Source organism: Myodes glareolus, chromosome 10 (genome assembly GCF_982192425.1).
Source record: "Myodes glareolus chromosome 10, mMyoGla1.1, whole genome shotgun sequence".
Classification (NCBI taxonomy): domain Eukaryota; kingdom Metazoa; phylum Chordata; class Mammalia; order Rodentia; family Cricetidae; genus Myodes; species Myodes glareolus.
Genome location: NC_142035.1, coordinates 74,888,509 through 74,914,378, shown reverse-complemented (window position 1 = coordinate 74,914,378; position 25,870 = coordinate 74,888,509). Strand labels below are relative to the sequence as shown.

Below are 25,870 nucleotides of genomic sequence, written 5' to 3'. Positions count from 1 at the left end.
GATTGGACACTAAACCACTCGGCAGTAGTGTCTGAATATTCCACGGGGCCCACATTCACAGACAAAGTGCTCAGTTCTTTTTGCAGCCTGGCCATGTGAAGGAAGATGTCCTCTGTCCCCACAATTCCACTCAGTGCTGGGTTCTTCCGCCCTTTGGTCCACTTCCCGATCCAATCAAATATATATTATATCAACCATTTTCTTCTTTAACCCTTACTTTCGGAGTGAAATGAACTGCTTGAGTATCCCAGCAGAATCAGCCACACAGCTAAATTAATTAACTAATTAATTAGGGGGTGCTGAGGGTTGGACCTAGGGTAACACAAGCACTCTGCCGCTGTGATGTCTCACTTCGCTGTACAGGTCAGCCTCGGACGTGTGAGCCTCTGCTTCTGGCTCCTGAGCAGCTGCGATTACAGCAGGCCCAGCAAGGCTGATTTGTGTTTTTATAATACGCTTTTGTTTGCTTGTTTGTTTTTATGACAGACCTGTTAGTTAACTTTTCAGTATCTGGATTCACAGGTACACAATGAACCCTCTGGGACTTGTGAAGGGGTTAAGGGCAGGAAGTTGAGGAAACCTCCAAGATGGGCAGCATTTTGGAGATCCGTCTGTTTGTTGGCCTTGGCGTTGGATGACATGTCATTTCACCAAAGAATGAGAAAAAGCCCGAAGCAAGCATCACTGTGTTCTAAAAAGATTTTCTCCTCAGGAAGCGTGCCCTTCTTTACACTAGAGGAACTGAAGCTGACTCAGAGGAGGATACAGAAATCACCCAACACCTTACAGCTGCCTCCAGGCCTCATGGGGCAGGATAGAGAGGCCCGGAGTGTGCACACAGCGGGCACAAGTGTGTGCTTATGTGTGCAAGCGTGTGTGTGCTTACACGGGAGGGGCTGGAGAGGTACTTGGTGGGGAGACTTCTCACCATTTCTCTTCCTGGTCTCCTCCTTTGTCACTTTCTGCTGTGTCATTCCGTTCTGGGGTGAGCGCCTCCCTGAGCTGGGCTTCCCTGATTCGTTGCTGATGACAGAACCATTCTCACTGGGCGACCTGCTGGAAGTCACCATAGCAACAGGGTAGACAGTAAGTTTCGACAAGAACAGCCTCCTCTCAAGGTTATGTTATTTGTACAGTTTATGACTGCAGCCTTTCATTCCTGTTTCAGTGGCAACGAAGAAATGATACGAGAGACAAAGGAAACAAAAGCCACCCACACTCACCCACGCATGCTCACAGGTGAGGCAGCCGGTTGTTCGGAAGTACATTTACTGTTTTAGGCTCTCTAGACAAGTTCAATGAGCCCGGCCCTCAGTCCCAGCTCTGTTTCATTAATCCACCATCTATCTCAGTGACTGCAGAGATAATAGTGACATTGGTTGTGTAACACATACTCCTTTCACAAGCTCTCTGGATGCTGAGTGTTTGGCCACATGAGCATCTTCAGCCAGGCATAAAACATGGCCCTCCTTGGCTGTTCACCCCAGCACAGACCTACATGACCAGTACAGATATAGTCTTCCCATTATGGGGTCTCCACTCTGTCTGCTAGCCACACTTGCACACTTACTACGTGTGTTTTGAAGCACTTATTTGGGCTGCACAGGAAAAACCTTTTGTTGCCTTTTTCTGTGCAAAGCATCATGCTAGGTAGACGAGTCTATTGACATCTGAGGGCAAACAGCTGGGGTGCCTACTATGTGCCAGGGACTATGTTGAGTGCCTCCAAGCCTGGTCCCTGGTCACAATAATGATTCCTGATTTGGAGGTGGTCCACCTTGGTCAGAAAGCGAGGAATGTGAACGTCACGGAAGCCAAGAGTGGTTTCCAGGGCTAAGCTAGGCAATGCCAAGTCACTTGACCCCAGAACATGTCTCAGGCAGCAACCTCAGATGGGAGCAAGTCATAGGGCCTTCATCCTTCTGCAGGACTGGACTCTCACCTCCAGAACACTATGGGGAAAGGGGCTGTCGAGACTTTGCTGCCTCTGGGGTGTGCTCTCCCCTACCTGGGGGTAGACTAAACGGAAATATTGACCTCTTTGTGTGGAAGACGATGAGGGGACAAATACCTAGAGATCTTTTGTTCTTCTACCATCAGTTGTCCACCTTTAGAAAATACTGTCAACTAATGCTTGAAATGGAACACTGAGTGGAATCAATGCCCTTGATCATTGGGGGAAGCTGTGCATTCCAGCACACTCCTCTTCTTCCTCTCCCACCACCTGTGTGGGTTTAGAATGTTCAGTTCTGTGCATGTCGGCACCTGCGCTGGCTAGTCCTGTGTCAACTTTACACACAAACTAGTTATCTGAAAGGAGGGAACCTCAATTGAGGGAAAAAGCTTCCATAAGATCTGGTTGTAGGGCATTTTCTTAATTAGTGATTGATCAGGGAGGGGTCATCCCGCTGTGGGTGGTACCATCCCTGGCTTCTTTAAGAAGACAGGTTGAGCAATCCAGGGGAGCAAGCCAGTAAGCAGCACCCTTCCATGACCTCTGCATCAGCTCCTGCCTCCAGGTTTCTGCCCTGCTTGACTTCCTGTCCTGACTTCTTCGGTGATAAACAGCAGTGTAAGTTGAAAAAACCCTTTCCCTCCAACTTCTTTTTTGGTTATGGTGTTTCATCGAGGCCACAGAAACCCTGGCTAAGACAGAACTCTACAAGTCACCAAAAGTGAAGGTTCGTATGTCTGGGGTGAGGCAGCACCTGCTAAACATTGCCTGTAGCACACAGGAACTAAAGGTTTGCACACGGGGCTTGGGAAATGCTCACTGCATTCTTTTTTTTTAAAAAAATATTTATTTATTTATTATGTATACAATATTCTGTCTGTGTGTCTGCCTGCTGGCCAGAAGAGGGCATCAGATCTCACTTCAGATGGTTGTGAGCCACCATGTGGTTGCTGGGAATTGAACTCAGGACCTTTGGAAGAGCAGGCAATGCTCTTAACTGCTGAGCCATCTCTCCAGCTCATCACTGCATTCTTTCTGTGGCTACCTCTAACTGTGGTAGCATAACAAAGGCTTTGATCAGTTCTGTCCTGGATTCATTTTGTTTCACTTAATGCAGTATCTTCTAACTTATGTGGCTGAAAAAATTTCAACAGTTTGTCACATTAGTGCTACAAAGACTATAGGTGGGAAATATGGATCAGGCATTAAGTGATTGAATGTATACTTATATATATCATATACTATATTGCATATTAGTGATATATATGTAAATGTATATATTACACACCAGCTATTTGAGCACTGAATGCTGGTTGTGCGGGAAAGGCACACATACATAGAGACAGAGATAGAGAGACAGGAGACTTAGGCCTTGAATTGTTTCTGGAATCTGAGAGCTAACAGCACCTACTTTCCAGCTGACTTTATTGGATAAAAAAGATTTTCATTTAAGTCTAGGGAGGGTGGGGAAGGGGAAAGCCTTTAGTAATCTATTTTACATTTGTGAGCTACTTAGTGATTTCTGTAACATTTTAATCCCCTTTCCCCATTTGATTTTGAGAGAATCTTCTGGTGTTTCTCTTTGAGGAGAGGTGTCAGCAAGCACATATCTGTGGGCAAAATTCCAATCTGTTTTATTCTTTGTCTCCGTCTATATACCTCTGTTTACAATGAGTATCCAACTCCAAACTCCTGGTCAAAAATAAAAAGTGTGTGTGTAGTGTATGTGTGTACATGGCACTAATCAAAGCAAGTACAAGTCAGCCGAGAGACTGAGACCAAAGGTGACAGTGCTCAATGGTCCTTTTCCGGAACTGCAGGCAAAGTTGGGCTTGTATGGGGACTAACCAACTCTCCTAAACAGGATGACTCATCAGTAACATGAGAATCCTTTTCAAATGGCTGTCTTATGAGGGTGACTACCCATCAACCTTGACCTGGCCCATTAATCCCAACCACAAATGAACAAAAGAGCATTACCAAGTCTCCAGACAGGAGGAAGGGGACTTGAACACTGTCTATCAGGCAGGTCAACAGTGACTAAATAATCAGACTTCTGTTTTTAAAGACGAGAACTTGAGTTTGGTGGTGCGTATCTTAGTGCAAGGGCAGGGACCTGTACATCCCTAGGGCTTGGTGGGCAACTAATCTACACAGCTGGTGTGCATGGGGTTCAGTGGGAAAAAAAAAGAGGAGGAGAGCCATAGAGGAAGACAGGAAGACACCTGACCTTGACCTTTGGCCTCCACGTGAATGTGGACACATGCACACACTCAAACACACATGTACTATACATGAACACACACATTCTCCACAAATGATCTTGGACTTCCATGATCAGACACAGATGAACAGAGATGAGGTTCATGTGACAGTCTGGGCAATGTTATAGCCTGCCCTTAGTAAAATTACATTTTTATGATAAAATAATGAAGCAGATGCAGAAATCATGCTGCAGTGTGGAAATTGCTCCCTTTCTCTTTATTTCATAAGCTAGCATTTCTTAATAAAAATGGGAACACATAATTGAACTTAATTATCAAGAGGTGAATCCTTGCTTAGTCAAGGAGAAGTGCTTGTTTTCAAACAAATTTCAAAAATCAATCCCTGTAGGATTTAAATTATTCAATTTGAATAGGTAGGAAAGAATTTTTATTCTTCCCAGAAGAGCTGCATCAATATCTTAATTTAGTAATTCTTCCTCTTCCGTCCCTTGTAAATGGGTGAAAAGTTGTCAGCCTGACTTTATTGTGCTTGGCGAGAATCAGCACGAGAGTACTGCTGTCAGCCACACAGCGGCCGAGTCCTCTAGGAAAACCACCTGCCTGCCTGGGTTTCCATTCTGCTCGGCTCACTCTCCTATGCTGGAGAGACCACTGCAGTAATGGTGCCAGCTCTGTTCATCCTTCCATGCAACCAAACTTTGTGGCGTCTTCTACAGTGTCTCAGAACTTGACTACATGACTTGGTTGGCCAACAGGAAGGAAAGGAACATGACAGAAGCCAAGACTTGAGAAATGCTTGCATTGGGGGCTGGGGCTGTTTTTCTTGCTGCTCGTGAACCCTTGGAGCCACCCTGTGAAAAACCCGATGGAATTGGTCTGCTGGAACATGAGCCCATGAGGAGAGAGGACTAGTGTCCTGGGCCCCCTCAGACAAGGCTGTTGGCAACAGGTAGCCTGGTTGACTCAATTTCTATCACCTGATTGGTGTGCCACTAATTCCAGATAGCATTGGCCAGCTTGGACCAGAAGAACCATCCAGCAGAGCTCAAGCTACTGGCCCACCCGAATCATGAGCTGAACAAATGGCAGTTTGTTTTAAGCATCGAAGTTTTGGAGTGCTTTGTTATGGGGCTCTAGGTGACTAACTTATGCTTTCAGCTTTATTTTCCACATAAGGTGAAATCCACCACTCTGCTCTTTACTTCATCTTAAGGTACCAGTAGCTTCTGGAATAAAACACAACTCTGTTGCTTGAGTTCATGCAGAGCTTTTCCTATGAGCAAAGCTCTTTGAAGCAGTTGAGGATGGCGGCTGACATTAACCTCAGACCTCCACATACACACGCACACCTACCTACACCTGTGCCTACACACATTTGAACATTCGTGCAAGTGCACACCACACACACATGAAAATGGGAAAAGAAAAAAGAGAAAGGAAATAACTCTGCCTAGCATTAGGAGGACTGTAAAAATGTGTCATGTGGAATTCTGCCCCCAAGAATTTGGAGATGGGAGAGACATGGAGGTTAATGATCTAAAGTGGGGTCTCTTTGTCCTCAGATTACTTTGTCTCTTGACTTCTTGACTTCTCTCCTTGTCTTCCTCTCATCCTACTTTGCATCTTCCCTTTGCTTTGCTGACCTTGGCTCCTCATCTACACCTCTAACCACTGCAATGCTTCCAAGGCTTAGTTCTTGGAGCTCTTCCTTCTCTGTCTCCCCCTCCTGGATGAGTCGTCCCAGTCTCATAGGGAAACAAAGCTCCACCAACTCCCACGACTGTATCTTTACTCTGAGCCTCTCCTGCGAACTCCAGACTCATACAATTAATGACTCTAGCACTGTCGTCTGTGTATCTCCTGGGGACAGATAAGCTGATCTCTTTCCAGCTTTCACTACACAAACGCATGGCAAACACACTTCGCTCATTTCCAAAGCCATGGCAGCCTAAGGCCAGCTGCCTTCACAGTGTTTCTTGCAGTCCAGCCATTACACCACGGTGCTTACTGTCTCTTGGCTGGGCCTCCTGGGGTTTCCTTCACCTGTGAATCCCTATCGTCTGCTCTCCACACGGAGTCAACCTTTAATCCATCCCAGCATGACATCCTCTTCTCAAACCCATCCATGACTTCTGATCTCCATCTACAATACAAACCCCAGTGTGACTTTGGTCTCTAAGACCTGACATGACCAGCTACAGGCAACTTTCCTGATCCATCTGTTGCTATTTCCTCGCTAGTACACATCAGCCTTCTTGACAACATTGCTTTTCTTCAGGGAGGTCAAGAATTCCCCTCCTCCGGGCTTTGCACACATGGCTCCATCTGCTTGGATCATTCCTCCGCTAGGAAGCCTCCTCATGGTTGACATATCATGCCCATGGTACCTTTTTCTAATGCCACTAATCAGTAAGGTTTTCCCTAATCTATCTAAAACAGTCCCCCCAACTCTCTCTCCACTCCAGTCCAGACTGTAACTTCCACATAAATAGAAAGTTTGTCTTGTTTCTTGGGATAGCTCCAGAGCCTGTTAAACAGCAAATAGACAGCTCATATCCATTAAATAAAGAGAATGAGAAGAGAAGGAGGCAGGGAGGAAGAAGTGCTCCCAGCTTCCCTAGTGCTTTGGGGCAGGGAAGATGGGTTGCCAAGGAGGTTGCTTTAGCTAACGAATGGGGCCCGCCACCGGCTTCCCTGCCTCTTTACACGGCCATTCCACAGGCTTTATAATGAGTCTCCCAGCCTAATCTTTCCTATCTGTCATCTGCATCACCTTGAGAATGGTCCTAAAGTACAGGCTAGATGTCATCGCTCCTTGGAAGAGTTTTCGGTAGCTTCTCGCGGCCTGTAGAATCAGGTCAATCTCCTGAGCCTGGCAGTCAAGGTCATCCAGGATTTCAATCCATCTTTTGGTCTCATATTTTACTATGTCCGAGCCACTGCGAAGGCCGAGCTCCGGGGAAATGCTGTGTGCAGAAGCCTGCTCACTTCACTTCCCTCCCCACCTTAGATGATCCCTTCACCCATCCCACCTACGCCAACCCCTCCACCCTCGGAGAGTCAGGGGAAAGGCCTGAGACAATGCCTGGATGGCAGCATGGGTCTTTGCTGTCTCTGTTGTCTACCACTGTGCTTTCCCCAGCCCCCACTGTGGGTACCTCGAATTGTCAATCTCCATGGCTCTCCCATCACAGGATTCTCGGGGGCAGAACCAACCTGACACATATGTACCTCAACGCCAGCCCTCAATGCCAGCCAAAGAGCTCTAACTAGTTTTCCTCTCTCGTTCTTCTTTTTCCATTTTCACGTGTGTGAGCATTCATATGTGTGCAGGCAGAGGTGTGGGTGTGCATGTGGAGGTCTGACATTAATGTTAGCCACCGTCCTCAATGGATTCGAGAGCTTTGCTCATAGTAAAAACTCAGCAGGCGGTTCTGACCGAAAACAGTTGTTTTATGAGACACTGCTGGGAAAACACTGCTATCGCGAATCTAAGTCACTGCTTTTAGAGGTGTTAGCAGTGTGACATCAGAGCCTAATTTGTCATCGTAAACAGAAGGGCTACCTCTCCAGTGTCGTGACTGATGGACCAAGAGTTCTCAAGAGGTGGCGTGTGTGGAGCAGGCATTATGAGCCTTTTCTCTCTTACTCTCCTTCTCAGTATTCCAAGTGAGCATGGTGGGAGGCTTCAGAGAGCAGAGGAACTCACTGGAGGGCCACAACGCTCACCTCCGGTTATTCCTCTTGTTGCCTAGAGGGCGAACCTGGCCGCGCCTACCTCTTTCTGGTTTCCGTGGACTTAGCCGTCTTGATGGTGCTTCCCTCCTGGGCTGTTTCTCTCTCCTGAGGAGTATCTCTGACAGGTATGGGGAGGACCACCGTTTCCTGAGTCACAGGGATGACCTCCTCGTCTGCCCCTTGCTGGCCCAGATGCTGCTTGGCGTAGTCAAAGCCTTGCACGGGCTGTGAGAAGGAAGGAAGATTGAAGTCACACTGCTAGAGAGGGCTCTCCAGTGACAACTTTGAGAAGAGACAGACAGCCAAGTACTTGGCGCTGTTTACTGTGCTTGGCCTGCTTCCTGCCCTGACAACGTGGGCTCATCTGTGAGGGATGAGATGTTATCTCCAGTAGCTGAGACTTCAGGAACCCAGAGATGAGACAAGATGGCTTGGTTCCTGGATTCCCCCTCCCACTGCTTGCTATTTGACTCCTCATCCATCACCCTTTTTATCCACGGGATACTTTGGAAGTCCGGGTCACTTATGAGTGTGTGAAAACAGAGACATTAAGAAAGAACAGCTTCCAAGGTAGACAAGGTAAGTTAATTATTAAAAAAAATTACACAAATGTTTGGACAGTGCACAAAACCTTGATTTCTCTTTTTGAAAGATGAAAGCAAGGTAAACCTTAGTCTTCATGTTATAGGAAAAAAAACCCCAAAAGCTCAGAGAGGGTGAGTGAGTGCCCAAGAGAACACAGCTAAGTGGTAAAAACTGAAGCCTAGCTCCTTGCTTTTCTGATTCTCAGGGCAATCGGCCCAACGTTTTGAAAATTGGCTAACATCAATCAAGTGCTTATCTGACACACACTGGTAACGTCCACCCTCAATAATGCAATGTCGCTCTAGTGAGCTCCATACACTTACCAAACCAAAATAATAACTTCTACACTGGGGATACACAGCTCAGTGGCACAGCACCTGCCTCCCATGCACAAGGCACTGGTTCAATCCTCACCACCACCACCACCACCACAACCACCATTAGTAATAGTAAGCTCCAATAATTTTTAAAGGCAGACAGTTATATTACTTTTTAAGACAAAAGTACATGAAACAAGGAAAGTCAATTTGTATGTGACATTTATTGTAGACCAGGCAGAGCTTAAGGAATGTGTGTGCCTCACTTGATCTTTACACCTGCCCGTCCATAAACAGTGCTGCTATCCCCATTGAACAGATGGGAAACTTGAGGCACAAAGAGGCCCTATAACTGTGCCGAGTTCACGTAGGTTGCGTGCGAGAAACAGGAAAACAGTGGCTGTTCTTAGGGGATGAATGAACTATCCCAAGCAGTTTCTGTCAGCCAGGCCCTGCAGGACCTGCCCTGCACCTAGGTGGGCTCTAACAACTTTCTAAAGATGCCAGTTCCCACCATGTTCTCTTTATATGACGGGAGAGCTGGGAGGAAAGGCTGCAGATTCACTGGAGAAGAACAAAGAGGGGTGACCAGGGAAGACAGGAGATCAGGAAAGCACGACACCATGGTCCCAGTATTCTCCCTACACAAACCTAGCTGACAACAATAGCAACAGGGTGTGTCTGCGGACCTTGTCTCTGAAGAGGGTGTACGATTCTCTCTGGCCTCGGCTCCCAGAAAAGCCTCACTCGCCTTCTCTGCTTAGCATGCTAAGTATATTACGGGTGCCCAGGATCTCCCCCGGCTCTGCAGCCTGCATTCTCAGTATACAGTGATGTCCCTGGGGCCGTCTGCCTTGGCTACTGATTGGTGCCCAGGGCTCACTCCCTTATTGTGCCTTGCCTCTTGGCATTCATTGAATTCTGCTCACACTTTCCACGCAGCGGCCTCTCAGTCACTGCCGTGTCCCTGACTCTTCCCCTGCAGGACTGCGGCGCTAGGCAGTTCCACTCCGCTGGCTTCCTGCGACAAAGGGGCTTTGGGAATTGAAGTGTCTCCGCCACCCTTATGGTGGGAGAGGCAACCAGCTGAGCCCCGCAGGAACACATAGCAAGCAGCTCATGGGACATAGGTCGGCTTGGTTCTCAGTACCAGGTAAGCATTCTAAGAAGCACGGTGCCTGGGGTAGGCACAAGGAAGGAGCTGGGCAGAGGCGTCAACATCTCATCTGTTCTAGTTCCAGAGCTGTCAAGCCAGGGAGGATGCTGCTCAGCTCGGCAGATGAATGAAGACTTCGGTTTAGCGCAAAGTTTCCCTTTCCAACTCCAGTATGGCGCGTTTTGCATTCCTGGACTCAGCTGTGATGCTGATAATTACTTGCTACGTCTATCTAAAAAGACTCACGTTGTAGGCAAGCTCAGATGGAAATGAAATATTCTGTCTTGGAGCAGTCTCATTTTTCACAGCTCGACAATTCCCTCTGTACCCTTCTCCCCAGCACCCCACTGTGTCTGGGAAGCAGGTGTCTTATGTCAACAGACATAACAACATACAGAACAACATTCCCTGGAAGGCGGTGCCTCGGGAGACAGGACTGTCTAATGAGGCTCCAGCTTCCCCACAGATGTAGCGCTTGCTATGGAATAAAAGTACCTTTGATTTCTTGCACTCAAGTGAGCTGGGCTCACGCAAACAGACCAGAGCCCAGCATGGCCCTCCAAGGACAAGCCCCATGGCTGACACAAATCGCAAAGTGTGGGAAGTCAGAGGGAGTGGTGTGCTGTCCCATGTCTATGTAGCCAGATGGAGTTTCGAGGTTCAGAGCTAGGAGCGGAAAGCCTGCCAAGTCCCAGAGTGTGGGTGGGCGGAGAATGGAGGATGAGTTCCCAGAGGGCTGGGGAGCAGGCTCAGTTGTGGAAGGGCCTGCTGTTTGGATCTCCAGAGCCCACACAAAAGCGAGGTGTGGTGACGTGTATGTGTAACCCTGGAGCTGGCAGGGGATGGACTGCAGAGCCAGGCGGGTCCTGAAGCTCCCTGGCGAGCCGCGTGGGCCCACTCAGTGAGCTTCCGGTTCAGTGAGAGACTGAAAAAACAAAGATGGCAAGTGAGAGAGAAGACACCTCCTCACCTGATAGAAACTTCTGGTCCCTGTATGCACATACTGAACGTGCACCCACACTAACAAGTGCATACAACACACATGCACACGGATGCGGTCCTTTGTCACCCCTCTGTTGTTTGTGCTATGACTGGACAAGTCCCTGTGTCTCTCCAGATTTCTTGGCAGTTATGTGAGAATAATGAAACCTGCCCTGACTGTGACCTAACTCCCAGGACAGCTGTGAGGAACAGATGAGGTGACGGACCTAGAGGAGCCCGCAGATTGTAAGGCGTTATTTAAACAGCGGGTATTACAGAGTGGACATTTACCACAGGGAGTGTTCAAAAGCAGCTATGTGACTGGAAAATTAGGTTCAGGATGTTTTCTGCCTTCAATCCACCACCCTCCCTGTCACCAGAGGTGCTTAGGGAAGAGATATGCAGGGGACAGAGGAAGAACAGCCAGGCTTTCTTTGAGCTACTGAATTGGTATTCGGTAGCTGTCAGCCTATCTCATAGCCTGTCCGTCATGACAATGGCAGAAGCAGAGTCATTAGTGGGGTGGAGAAATTTCTAGGAGTCTGTGTGTCCAAAGAGGTTTTGTGTAGGAGCCAAGAGACCTTGTCTTGGTCACCTGGGCCAATACAACAAAACACCATTAATCAAGAGGCGTATCAAAGGCAGATCTGATTCTAAGGCTGGAAGGCTGAGGTTATAGTGCCAGGATAGCTGGGACTTTGTGAGCGCTCACTGCTGGGCTGGACACAGCCCACTTCTTGTGTGTTCATGTGGTAGAAGAGGCCAGGGTTCCCTGGGCTACTTTCAAAAGGGTACTGATCTCACTCCTGGGAGCCCCACTTCCACGGCCCAGTACCCTTCCAAACCAACCTTGTAATACCTTCACTTGGAGGCTAGGATGTTCAGACAGTTGCAGGCTTTGTGTGACCATCACTTCTGCTGCTAACTATCCGTGGAACCGGGACGGAGTCGAAGGAGCTACTTTTCGCTGGTACAGAGAGGTGGGGTCCAATTATTAAAGCTATCTAACGTCTTTTCACATCTTTCTTGCGAATAGTTGTCGGTGCCTCAGTCTGTCTGTAAAATAACAGTCCTTCCTCGAGAGGATCTAGTAATGGCGAGAGATCCTCTGTGTGTCAACTACTTGAAAGTGTCTGTGGGTGAGAGCGAGCCGCAGAGGAACGTGTGTTACATGCCAATCACTCCTTTGGAATGAGGGGGTGTGACATGTTTCGGAAGGTACTCAATAACCCTACAAGCCCAGGAGAAAGGCTGGTGGAGACTCCGGGAAAGCTCCTGACCCTCCCCATGCCCACATTACCTTTGCTCTCTGAGGCAGGTTTATCATGGTGTCTGGCTTGAAGTCATTCTTGTTCTTCCTACAGAGTACAGCGGTGATGATAATTATGATAACCGTGACCACGGCGATGGGGGCCAGCACCGCGGCGATGATCCACAGGTTGTTGGGTGGATTCTTCACCACGGCTGTGGGAAAGAGCCAGTGAGAAGCACGTGACGAAGAGCCCTAGGGAGGGGAAGGCCACCCAAATGTAACTCCCAACCCCAAGTCAGACGACAGGGAGAGGGGGAACTCAGTAGCCTCTGCCTCTGCCACTGTGTGACCTTGGGGAAGTAGCTCAAGCTCTCTGAGCCTCCATCTCCTTGTCTGTAAAATGAGAGCACCTCTATGTGTTGCTTTAGTATGGCTCCTAGCACATGCTCAGGTGACATTAGACTCCACTGTTCCCAAGAGTAGAAAGAGAAAAGCCAATTAATGTCCCTGTTCGCCTTGCTGGAGATAGTCAAAAGAGAAAAGGAGAAAAATACATGAGGATTAGAAGTGCATGTTAGAGGGGCTGGAGAAATGGCTCAATGGATAAGAGCTTTTTTCCTACAAGCATGAGAACCTGAGTTCAAGTCCCCAGCACTCACCTAGAAATCTAGGCATGGTTACATGTGCCTGCACTGAGCAGAGGAGGTCAGAAACAAGCAAATCTCCAGAGTCTACTGGCCAGTCAGACTAGCTGAAATGGCAAGTTTCCAGTAACACACAAACACAAATAAAGACATGTATGTTGGAGTCAGGCAGGAACCACCAAGAGATAACTCCAGGCAGTAAAATCACCCTGTGAGCAAGCAAGGTATGAAGTGTAACCTGAGCAGACGGATCTCCATCAGAATGTGTCTGGGAAGTTTAGAAATGCCAGGACTAACCACAGGACCAGGCTGGTCTCAGTAGGGCGGTAGGTTACCAGAACAGCAGGTGCCTTGGGGGGTGGGGTGGGGGCAGGAATGCAACCCTGAAGGGATGACAGGGAGCTGGTTATGCTCTATACCATGATGACTAGGTTCTTACAGCTGTGCACATCTGTCAGAACTCATCAGATCTGTACATCCTCACCGTGTGTATGCTTTATTGCAGCATCATAAGCAGACAGGAAATTCTGATTAGTGATGTGCACACCGACGTGTTTAGGGGTGACAGAGGTTTGTGATTCACATTGAAATACATGGGGCAGAGGAGAGATAAGCCAATATATGATAAAAAAAAAGACAGCAGTAAAGCTCTAAGTGTGTGTTCTGGAGGGGTGGGGACATGGTTATTTACGGCGTATATCTTTCAACATTTTGTTAAGTTGGGTTAGGAAAATGTGGGAAAGAGGAAATGCCCTTGATGTGAGGTGAGTGAGCCTCTCTCAGAATTACACAGAGGAATTTTTAGGGAACACCAGCCAAATCAAAATCAGAAGTGGAGTAAACCAGGAGTCTAAGCAGATGCCGATGGGAGGAGTCTCAAGAAGGAGGGGAAGTCTGCAGCAATCTAGAGAGGAACTGAAGATGGGGGGGACTTGCCTGCTGTGGGGAGCGTGCCCTCAATGTCAGGCTATTGGACTTCAGCTAACTATTGTCACTGAGGCCAGAGGACAGAGCACAGCTTCTAATAGCTAGTTGGTTCTCTGCCTCCACCAGGTGGGACCTGGGAACTCAGATCAGGCTTGGCAGCAAGCTCCATTATGCACTAAGTCATCTCACTGCCCCCCAGAACACAACTCCTGATTCTCTCCCTCCCTGCTGTGTTCTTCCCAAGACATTTTCATCTCCATGCCTGCTCCACAGCGAGGCAGGCCATCACCTCACCGTAGCGCCGGCTCTCTTCTGCCTATCCAGTGTCCCACACACGAATCCTGTCACTGTCTCCAGGCTCTCCCAGACTCTGCCTTCCCCAAAGCTCCTGGGTGGTGTCTGTACCAGGCCTCTGGTCACAGCAGCAAGACTCTAAAACACATGTCAGCATGGGCATTTGCTCATCTTGCCACCCCACCACGGTGTGTGTGTGTGTGTGTGTGTGTGTGTGTGTGTGTGTATGTGTGCACACACATATGAATCACAAGGGCATCCTCAGGACGTATGACAGGGCCTTCCAGATAATGAGTGCTTAACCAGAACCTCGAGACTTGAGAGCATAAACTGCTATTATACCCGTTGCAAGGAGACCAAGCTAGAAGGAAAATCTCATCTCCATGATGATTCTAGTCCATATTTTAAATCCATTTTGCTTACAGTCTACCTTATATTTTGGTCTTTTATATGTTTAGTTAGCATGAATCTTCCTAATGCTGCTGAACTCTAGAGATTGCGTGGGAATCTCGAAGCTGAGGACTTTAGACCCTGCAACACAAAAGCCCCACTGGTAAATGCCACATGGGGACAATCTGTCTGAGGAGCCAGCTGGTCCCCCTCTGGTTGCAATCACCTTGACTTCAGCTGTTAGCCAAGTTCTGCCTGTGATCTGGCTGCCCTTGGGCTCCAGATCCTATTAGTATAGAAGAGTTTCTCTTTCCATGGTCTGTATCAATCAGTGATTAATCACATTATTAACTTCTGAAAACAGCTCATTAGATAATGTGCCTCTGTTGACATTGCATTTAATTGCTACTGCTCTTAGTAGCTTGTATTTATATGTGAGTTCTGTGGCATTAACATTTTCTAAAGCTCAGAGCCTCTGTGGAAAGTCTCACTAATACCTTTTTCAGGGTGGGCTATTTTATCCTGATGCAGACCAGGAAGTCCTCCTTATCACCTGATGGACATATACGTGTGGTGTATGAGAACCTATTCTAAATGCATACATATGTATCAACATATACATACACAGCAAATGCACACATGTGTATATAACTAGTGAGCATGGAATAGTTATGTACTCTGCATTTAGTTTTATTGTTTGGGTGGATACCTTTCTTTTTGGTGCAGAATGTAAAATTCCTTCACCTCTATTTAAATGGAGGAGAGAACACATTTATGCATATTAATACATTCCTTTAGCAGTCAAAAGATATTAAAGCTAGGTCAATTGGAGTCCTGACAATCCAATGGAGTCATTGGCATGAGATCTAAACGTATGAGGCTATGGACAGGCCTGAGTGGTCATTTAAATTGCAGGAGGTTCAGTAGAGGACAGAGAGGAAGGAAATAATAAGCTCCGAGTGTCTCCTTGGCATCACACAAGATGGCAAGCCTGGGCCTGCATCCTGTTCTCATCCTGGTCCACAGGTAAGAAAACTGAGAGCCTAGGTGATAGGAAAGGGCATCTCCCTAAAACCACTCTGAAAGGCTCTGTGAGCTATCACACGGGAATGGAAGTGTGAGCCTCCGTCTGTGTGTGTGCTGGAGTGCACATTCACATGAGCATTTGCCAGGAGGCTCCAAACAGTGTAAACAGACGAATGAGTCTCACCTCGTCAGATGCTAAACGGAGAAAGATTCAACTATGCTTTAGGCTTCTTTTCTCAAATGTTGTCCTCTACAGCTGTGTGAGTAGATGCAGGGCGATACCATCCAGGGCTCCACTGAGGAGTGAGTGTTCAGTCTATGCTGCTTTCCTGCCCAAACCCTCCCGTGGCTTCTCCTCCACTCAGGGCCAGCCCGTGGAATCTAGTGGGGCCCTTCTCCTGTGCCTTAGACCCCCACCACTTCCATTCTTCCTCCTTGTGAACCTCCTCACTCAGCCTCACACCCTGCTTTGTCTGGACCAGGTCCTAGACGGTTTCAGGAATCTTTATGTTCCCTCCCACCTCCAATTTAGCTGGCTGTTCACGGATCCTCTCATGTCCCCAAGCAACTTAAATCACAACTTCATCTCCTCCGTATCCACAGCCCTTCCTGCCTACATTTTCTGTGTGGCATTTACCACCAGCTAGTGTAGCGTTTATTTGGCGTAGTATTTATTTGGCTTACTTAGCCTGTTCACTCAGGACAAGGATGGTGTGGAGTGAGCACACTCTCAAGGCTGAATCATGAGACAGGAAGGGGAAAGAAGACTGTACGGCATGAAGAACAGCCTGGTGTACGGGTTAGTATTTGGACAAACTTAATACGAACTATGGTCATCTGGGAATAAGGAACCCCATCAGATTGGTCTGTAGGAAAGTCTGTGGGGCATTTTCCTGACCAATGATGACTGTGGGAGGGCCTAGTCAAATGTGGGTGGTGCCACCTCTGGGCAGGTGATCCTGGGTGGTATAAGAAAAAAAAACTAAGCAAGGCTTGGGGGGCAAGTCAGTGTTCCTCCATGATCTCTGCTTCAGCTCCGGCCCTAATTCCCCTCAATGAAGGCCTATGATACGGAAGTGTAAATAAACCTTTTCATCCCCAAGTAACTTTGGTTATAGCGTTTTCCCGCAACAACAGAAAGCAAACCAGGATTCCTGGAGACCAGACTATAAAGACCCCTGAGTGGGGGCGCTCAGTCTGAGTTACTGTGAAGACCCATTTCCAGGAAGGTGCACTTTATTCTATAGAGGATGAAGAGATAATAGCTATTTTTTAGGGAGCTGATGTGAGAGCAGAACTCAGATGTGATTACAGCGATTCTAATGGCAGCATGGAAGGTACACGATTGTGCATGTCCCTGTGAGCACGGGGACGCTACTGCCATGGCTGAAGATGGGGAAAGGAGAGACCTGGAGAATGGCGCTGCTGTGTGGGTTAGTGGAGAGGCAGAGACAAAGAAGCAAAGGTGAGAGGTCACCGTGAGATGGCTTTGGGAGCGGGCAGGAGAGCTGCAACCTTGGTCCCTCCTTAGTCCTTCCTCAGCACCTAGAGTGGTTTCCAAAAGGCTCCACACATCCAATCTGATGTGAGCTCCTCTCCTTTCCCCTTCTCTTAGTGCCTTCCCTGTCCCTGCCACCCACCGTCAGCCAAGTCCTCTCGGCCTCAGTCCCCTCCCCTGTGTGTGTTTGCTTCTTGTAGTCACCAAGGACAGCTCTTCTCATCCTTTCCCATGTACCACAGGTCTGGAGCAGAGAGGAAGTCTCAGAACAAAGAAACCAAAAGGAGCATAGAGCAGGGACCAGAGAAATGATGGAGAGGAAGGGGGCCAGTGAGTCAGGCTGCTAAGAATGTCCAGTGAGCGGTGTCCCGGGGAATCCAGAGAGGGTGGCAGGATGATGGAGGATATGTGTGTATGGTGTAGATTTCATGAGTGTTCATGCCCACGTATGCATGGAGGCCAGAGGAGGATGATAGGCATCCATAGCTACTCTTTGCCTTGCTGCCTCGAGACAGGGTCTCTTACCAAGCCGAGAGCTATGCTTGGGTCAGCAAGCCCCAGCAATCCTGTTTCTACCCACAACAAAGCTGGGGGAATGGTGCACATGGTGACACACAGCTTTTTATGTGAATGTTGGGGATTTGAACTCAGACCCCCATTTTCTTACCCACTGAGCCATCTCCCCTGCACTGGACCTGGGATGAAAGAGGAGAAGGAATTATCTGGACACAGCAGGGCAGACGAGGATGAGGATGCCTTGGGAACCTGCTACGCTGTCCTAACCAGTTGGCTCTGCTTAAATCCATCTCCAGCATGAAGCCCAGTGGTCATTCCACTTCATGGTGGCCCCAAGAGAACAGAGCCAATCAGAATGCACCCTTAGGCTTCAGTTACCAAATGCACTGTGGTACTGTTGTTTTCTTTCTCCTTCTACTAGGACGGTCGTGTAGGATCTCTCCACACGCGCGCTAGGCCCAATCTCTTTGCTCACTTGAGGATTCTGACTTACACATCTCACCTTTTTCTCCTCTGTCACTCCCTCTTTATGACCATCCCCGCAGAAAACCAAACTCACCCCAAACGACTGTTCCACTCACCTTCCTTTCTGTCACTACTGTCCCATCACGATCCCCTTCTTACCAACCTTTCCGAGCCACTGCTAGCTGGGTCACCAAAAAAATCTCCATCAGACCAAACTCTGTCAACTTTTACCTGATCGGACTGCCTCTAGAGGATCTAAATAAGCCTAGAAGCCCACCCCTTTCCATGAGAGTTGTGCGTGAGCTTCCTTTCTGGAGCTAAAGCTCCAGGCAGTTGTGAGTTCCCCAGTGTGGCTGCTGGGAACTGAACTTGCATCCTCTGCCAGAGCAGTAAGTGCTCTTAACCTCTGAGTCATCTCTCTAGTCTCTCCACTTGCTTCCTAAATCTCACTGTCTCCTGCATCTCCTTCCAGCCCCTCGCCACTCCTCAGGACCCCATTGGCTCTTGCTCTTCCACACATGGACTTCCTGGGAAGTTTCACGGTTTTCACTCTTGCTCAATTGCAGAATGTGATTGGCTGAAGTTTCCCCATCACTCTCCTGCTCCGTGTGTTGATGTTCCCAACCCTCTTTCTCTTGACTTCCGTGTGGTCCTCTAGTAGACATTTCAAACTTAACGTCCCACTTCCACACCCCTGATTTCCACCCCAGACATTAAATCCACACCTTTTGCATCTCAACAAATGCAGGGCTCAAGTCAACACCCAGACGTCTCCCCTAACTCTCTGATCTCCCACCTCTTTTCCTGCCAGGAAAATCTGTTGTTTGTACCCAGCACCTCTGTTGCTCAGAAGATTCTGAATGCATCCTGTGCTCCATGCCTAGCATTGCCACCTCTCTCTCCTTTCCTCGGGATTTGTTCTGGGGTCGGGCAGACAGATGTAAACACGGAGGACAGAACTTTGGGGGAACTTACATAGGAAAGACTACAAAACACAGGAAGTGGGGACCAGAAACTGACAAGAACAGAGGCCCTGAAGAGGGAACAGGAAACGAGAAAAGGAAGAGACTCACAGTTGAAAGTGTCATTTCAAAAACAAGACTGCAGAGGATGGCTGTCATCATCCCTCAGCACAGGTGTGTCTGGGAGGATGTACCAGCCAAGCATGGTCTGTCTGTCACACAGTCATCCCCAGTGAAAGCAAGAGAAGAGGAGGAGGAGGAGAGGAGAGTCAGGAGCCGGGTGTGAACCAACCTGACGCTCTTTGGGGAGGGCGGACACCATCCAGAAAACCATAGGAACTGACCTTCCTTACCCTTCCATCAAATCCTCCACCTGTTCTTTGTTGCTTTTGTTTTTGCCCTGAGCCACTTAAACTCCTTGTGTTTCTAGGCACACCTGGTACGTCTCTCCCGCATTTTCACTCACGGTGTTTTTCTGGCACACCCTTCCCTTCCCTTTAATGAGCTCTTAAAGTATGACATAGCTAAGAACACAAGTCTGACGTTGGAAGTACCCGGATTGGTGTCTTGGCCAAGTGCTGGTTTGTGATGGGTAATCTGGTTATCCTACATTTTTTTTGTGCCTGTTTGACCTCCCGTAATTTGGAGCTGAATAAACAGAGCCCTATGAGAACAGAAGGTCAATAGCTGGAGCATAGTAAATGCCACAAGAGCGGCCACAGAGCAGTTTCTGTCCCCTACTTCAGGGGGATCCTTCAAAGCAAACCCTCCCTATGCAGGTACCAGTGTCCTACTGGCAGCCCCATGCATCAACAACGCTGTCCCTCAGAGCTGGAGACCAGGTGCCACCCACTTCTAATGACCGCCAGTGCTAAGCATAGTTCACAAGGAACTGAATATTCACTGAATCAAATTGTTTTTAATTCCCCCCGCGCATAAATATGATCTCAGCTGCAGTTATTTTCTGTAGCTAGATGGTATTGGATCTGAGGAGGAAGGGGAGTTGGCACCTGGGGACAAAGGGACATTATCACCTTCTATCATTCAGATATTGCAAACCACCACCCTCACCTAACGCTTACTGCTTTAACAGAAAAGAGCTGTTGGATCTTTATAGCTTTGCTCAGCTGTAAGACCACCGATACCGTTTGGAGGAGCACCGGGCCGCACGAAAATAATTAATGTCGTTAAAGCACCGAATGAACAGACTCCTTACGGTCAGCCTGCAGAAGGACAACGTGGTGCAGGGTCAAGGCCATTCTCTGGGAGTCGATGGTGCTCAGGATCTTGGCTGCTGCAGTCCCCAGCAGTGGCTTCCCGTTGTACAGGGTGTAGTACGTCAGCTCTGCTGGGTCCTTTGGTCCTGGCACTCGCTGCATCTTCACCATCTTTCAAAAAAGAGAAGCAGGGTGTTGCCGGGGCATCTTGGACAGGCCCTGCAGGCCTCTGAGCCATCAGAAGGCTCGCCTCACTGAGTCATTGAGGCCTACTGGGTCCTAGAGGACCCACAGGGACAGGCTAGAGATCTGCCCTATGGTCCTCCGCAGAGTCTCAGGAAGCTGGTTATCCCTGGAAGGAGAGGCTGAGCGGAGAAAGCGGGGCTTGAAACACAGCAGCATCTGGAAGGCAGCCGGAAGCTGGGGATGAACAAGGAAGAGCGAGTTTCCCAACCTCCACTAAGCTTTGGCCTCATTTGAAAATAGGCCTCCGTGCTAACTCAGGGCACACTAGGTATCCCAAACAAGGTGCTTTAATTTCAAAACTCTTCAATTGCCTGAAAGGGGTAAATGACCTATCTGTCTATAAGAGGAGACCTCTGATAAAAGTGACAATCGTAAACTCAGACTCCTTTTCCCAAATCAGCTACATAGAGGCTTGCTTCTTTGCGTTTCTTAAAAAAAAATCAATTAATTAAATTTTTAGAAAACAATCTTTTCTCATTTGACATATCAATCTCAGTTCCCACTCCCTGCTCTGCCCCCTCCACCTTCTCCCCACCCCATCCCCCACTCACTCCTCAGAGACGGTAAGGCTTCCCCTGGGGAGTCAACAAAGTCTAGCACATCCTTTGAGGTGGAACTAAGGCCCTCCCCACTATAACTAGGCTGAGCAAAGAGAATAGGTTCCAAAAAGCCAGTTCAAGCAGTAGGGATAAATCCTGATCCCACTGCCAGTGGTCCCAACAGTCTGCCTCAGCCTTACAACTGTCATCCACATTCAGGGGACCTAGTTTGGTCCTATGCTGGTTCCCCCGCTGTCAGTCCAGAGTCAGGGAGCTCCCACTAGCTCAGGTCAGCTGTTTCTGTGGGTGTCCCCATCATGGTCTTGACCTCTGTGCTCATATTCTCACTCTTCCCTCTCATTGACTAGACTTTGGGAGCTCAGCCCACTACAAACTTTACATTCAGATGGAAAAGCATCAAGCAATGAAAAAAATATTAATGTATAGTTCTTCCTCTGACATCAAAGAACAATTAGCATCTTAGAGCTTTTGTTCCTAATCTTTGTATTTTCTACACAAACTTTTTCTCTATTATCTTATAAAATCATCACACTCCCTATACAGCATCATAATTCACAGTTTTTACATTTATGTGTGCATGCACACACACACGTGACATGATGCATGTGTGGTCAGAGGACGACTTGTAGGAATAGGTTCTCTCCTTCTATCAAGGGTCCCAGGAATTGAACTCAAGTCCTCAGGCTTAGTGCAGGTGCCTTTACCTGCTGAGCCATCTCAGGCCTGCAGCTCACCATTTTTGCTTGCATTTTAAAGTGGCCCAATCTGTTTCAAAAGCAGAAGCATTTCTCTCCACAAGGCACTCAGATATCTGTCTCATAAGATTACCTAGCAAGCCCTTTGTTGTTAGACATTTAAAGTGTTCCTTTTAACTTTTTAATTACAAATTGAAAATCATATGATATGATTATGATAATTATCTGATATGGAGATAGTGTTTTATTGTATGTTTATAGGCATGGTAAGCACTGAGAATTTAGGATTTTAACCTTTGGCTCTTAGAATTAGCAATTAATTAATTATATTACAGTATTTTCAGAGTATACATTACAGACATTGAATTTTATAGAATATAAAAAGATATTACAAAAATGTTTATGGAAAGTTCATTAACAACTTCAAAAAACCCTGAAAAATCCAAAAGTCAATAGTAGTAAACTGAATAAATGAGTTATGGAAAGTCATATAATAGATTATAATGAATGAACTACTCCAGTTCATATGAATGTGGATTACAAATTATAGAATATAAAATTTAAAACAGGAAAAACAACATGGCATGCTTGTAAGGATCTATGCATGGGGGTGAAATCTGTATAGAAAATACAGGACTGAATTAATCCAAAATTCAGAACCATGCTCAACTTGGATAGGAAGAAAGAGAATATAATTTTAAAAATTTATGTTTTGTGTGTGTGTGTGTGTGCGTGTGCGTGTGCGTGTGTGCATGTGTGTGTGCGCTGCTCTTGCCTGTGTGCAGGTTAAAGGTCAACTTTTGGAATCTTCCTCCATCACTTTCTACCTCGGTTTTTGAGAAAGTGTCTTTCACTAAACCTGAGCTCACTTAATTTGGTTTGGCTAGCTGGCTAGCAACCCCCCAGGATCTTCCCACCCCTAACCTTCCAGTTCTGGTGTTAGAGTTATGTGCTGCCAAGACCTGCTTTGTGGTGTGTTCTGAGGATCCAAACTCAGGCCTTCATACTGTGCAGCAAGCCCTTCTCTGGCTGAGCCATCTTCCCAGATAACTAAGTTCTAGCCATCTAAATCTCCACATTTATGCAGGGAAGTCATTTTATAAAGGGTCTCGACCCAGCAGAAAGGTCTCTGGGTGAAAGACAATGGAAGTGCCATCTTGTAGGTTTGGGGGAGGCTTCGACATGTCGCTCCTTCCCCAAGTGGGAGAGGAGGCGGGCAGTGCTTGAACAGCCTGGCGGAGGCGAGTGATAATTCAAATATCTATTAACGTCACTCACTTCCAACGTGATAGCACTTCTTACCATGATTAAGCCAAGTATGATGTCAGAAGCAATCTATAGCATCTCTATGTAGATGTTTTCAGAAAAAGAGAAGTGCCACTTCCTCACTCCACCACGCCATCTCTCTGCAGTCTCTGAAATGTGTGGACGTGTTAGGGTTACAAGTAGCACGGGGCTTGTAAGAAGGTCCTTCCTCTCACATGGACTGATGCAAACCACTTCACAGCCATGTGGTCACCAGCAACTTGCTTTCTGTCGTTAGGAAAGCATGAGTTGAAGGGCTTACATGGAACAGACCTTTTACTTAGCGATGGGCTGGCATGGAGCAAACTTGCTGAACCAAACTGGCATCCAAAAGGATCATGAGCACAATGCACTACTGTATAAGGAGACATGGAGTGTCTCTGATGCAACTCCTGCAGGAAGAGCAGGTGGATGACTTTCAAGAAATGGGGATGTGATTGGCAGACACATTGTGCTGATGTCTGCATTTCCACATAGACAGCATGGCACTGTGCATCTATGCAGACGTGGTCGGCTGTCAATCAGGAGCGCATAGGCCAGCGGAAGGTCACATTACTAGGAGGGTATCTGTGATGGGAGCTTTGTCAATGAGCATGTTAGAGATGGATGCTCAGGGGTGAAGGATGACGTTAATCATATTTAAGTTGCATGGATTGGTTCCAATACACTAAGGACATTTCCACTCTAGGGAGAACTGGATAAAGTCTGGAGGGAGGTCTGGATAGTCTCCACAGGCACAGCTGCTGTCCTGACTACACAAGTCCCTTAAAACTAACCCAGAGAAGTTTATGCTGGTGGTTTCTTTGAGAGGTATAAGGAACTGGCAGGAGAGTGAGAAGTGACTTGGGAACGTTTGCTTCATGAATATCCACATATATAGAGACTCACTTCCTGGTAATCTATGTACTAACGATGAAAGGAGACTGACCCGCAGCCTTGAATGCTCCAGAGGAGTGTTGATCAAGTGGCTTAAGTCAGTTGGCAGCGTGGATGTGCGTCTGGGCACACGTAGTTGTTTAGTCCCAGGAAACACATCCCTCCCACGGTCATTAGAAAACCCCAGTGCATATGCCTACCTGCACAGTATAGCTTCCCAAGGTGGTGGCCCGTTTAAACCGCCGACTCTGTTGCTGGGACATCATGAAGAGTTGGGCTAGACGCTGCTCCATGACCCGGGCGAAGCTCTGGTTGTGCAGGCCTACCAGCGAGTTGTCTACGCCTTGGAGCACTAGAGATGCAGAAGGCAGAAGGGATGCTCAGATGACCCAGTAACTACACCACCACCTGCCCTGCATGGTAAGAGCCACTGTGCCCTACTTACAATGAGGCTTGGCCAACCTTACCTACTTCTCCTCCAAGGCAGTTCATACGCTAAGGATCCTTGCCTATGTGTTACACATGTTGGAAGGGTTAGTGGCCTGCCTAAGACTGTCCAGCGAGCAAGCAGCAGAGTCAGGGTAAGAACCCAAGCTTCTAGAACTCCAAAGCTGTGTGTTTCTTCTGTCAGCGGTGCCATTTCAAACATTTCATCGTCAAACCCAAACTTTTAAAGATGACACACCATGCAGAGTCCACAGGGAATACAGTTGAGCTGTGGGTGCAGCTAATTGGGGGCTGGGCTGGTTCTCACTTGCAAACCCAGACTCAGGGTTGATTTCTCTTTCTCAACAGCGTGGCCAAGGATTCACAGAGCCATCCTGGAACTGGAGTGCACACATTTGGACGAACTATGCCGTTCCGTATCCTTATCTCTCCCTGCTAGATAGGATGCTTCCTACCCCTAAAGCTGCCCAGGGCCCATCATGTCCTCTCCCATTCAAGAATAAGACAAGTTAGTGGAAGGAATGTGCTCTCTCTCATTTCTGGCTCCTGTCAATTACGGGTCCTTTAGCAAGGCACTGGAGTCCAGTTCTCTGCTAAAGGGAAGGGCACCTCAGAGCAAGCACATGTCCAGGAGGTTCTCAGGTCAAAGGGGACAGGGTGCATAAGGCAGTTTGACCCTGTCTATGAAAGGTACATGGGATTCTTTCCTGGCCCTTACCTCTACGTGGTTGGATCTCAACAGCCATTTCTGGGGACAGTAAGGGAGACACTGACAGTCAAGTTGCAAGTCACCACTAGGGCATGGATGAGAGTTGTAAGAGCATTAGGGCCTCTCTAGGGCTTTCTATAGGGACAACTGCCTGTTTTCATTTATGTATAGAGTCCAACTCTTGTTCTACACCCCATGGGAAGCAATTTCACCCCAAGCATGCAAACAGTGCCTTCAGACACAGTCACAACCAAAATTTTAGTATTCAAATAGATTGCTGGGTTTTTAAAGCAATTAAAGCTCATCAGGGCTGGGAATGGTTTTCTAACACAGTCCAGCCCAGTATCATCAATACCACTCATCCACCAAAGTGCAGAAACAGCCCCTCCCAAAGAGCATGGTGTCTCTGTAGCCGCTGATCAAGCAGGGCATTACATGCAGCCAGCACCAATGATGAATCCACACGTGGTCAGACCAAGCCGTCAAAAGTGAGGCTCAGAGAATGACACTGATACACGGACCAAGAAGGAAATCAAACCCACAGCTGGGTCTCTAAAAACATCAAACGATCTCCCTGGAGGGTATAAAGCAAAGCCATAGGGCCCTGGCGAGGGACTCTTGATTGTTTGCCAGCCAAGTCCCTGCAAACAGAGGTGAACGCTGCTATATCGCACTGTCAGTGCCCTGCAGACTCCCAGGGTCCCACGGGGTTTCCTACCTCACACAGGGGAGCCTGGTTCAAAAACATCCCGTGTAGTAAATATACAGGTCAGACACTGAAATGACTTCTAAGTTGCCCACCTCTCCCGCAACTAGTGGACCAAAGGAAGAGGGGGGACACCATGATTGGTTTACAGGAATCTCAGTCATGATTCAAAGACAGAC

General features: G+C 47.8%; 1 protein-coding gene across 6 annotated transcripts in view; it reads right to left on the bottom strand.

The window, feature by feature from the left end:
* The window catches only part of Kiaa1549l (KIAA1549 like), a 273,927-nt gene that overhangs the window by 68,428 nt on the left and 179,629 nt on the right, over positions 1-25,870 (bottom strand). For 4 of the 6 annotated variants that reach the window (XM_085696701.2, XM_085696702.2, XM_085696703.2 and 1 more), the window contains 5 exons: positions 24,030-24,181; positions 20,147-20,318; positions 12,257-12,420; positions 7,958-8,142; positions 929-1,056 (listed from right to left, as the gene is read on the bottom strand). In XM_085696701.2, the coding sequence (XP_085552827.2) occupies positions 929-1,056; positions 7,958-8,142; positions 12,257-12,420; positions 20,147-20,318; positions 24,030-24,181 (801 nt within the window). The remainder of the gene's footprint in view (positions 1-928; positions 1,057-7,957; positions 8,143-12,256; positions 12,421-20,146; positions 20,319-24,029; positions 24,182-25,870) is intronic. The other 2 variants (XM_085696704.2, XM_085696706.2) reach the window with 1 other exon arrangement.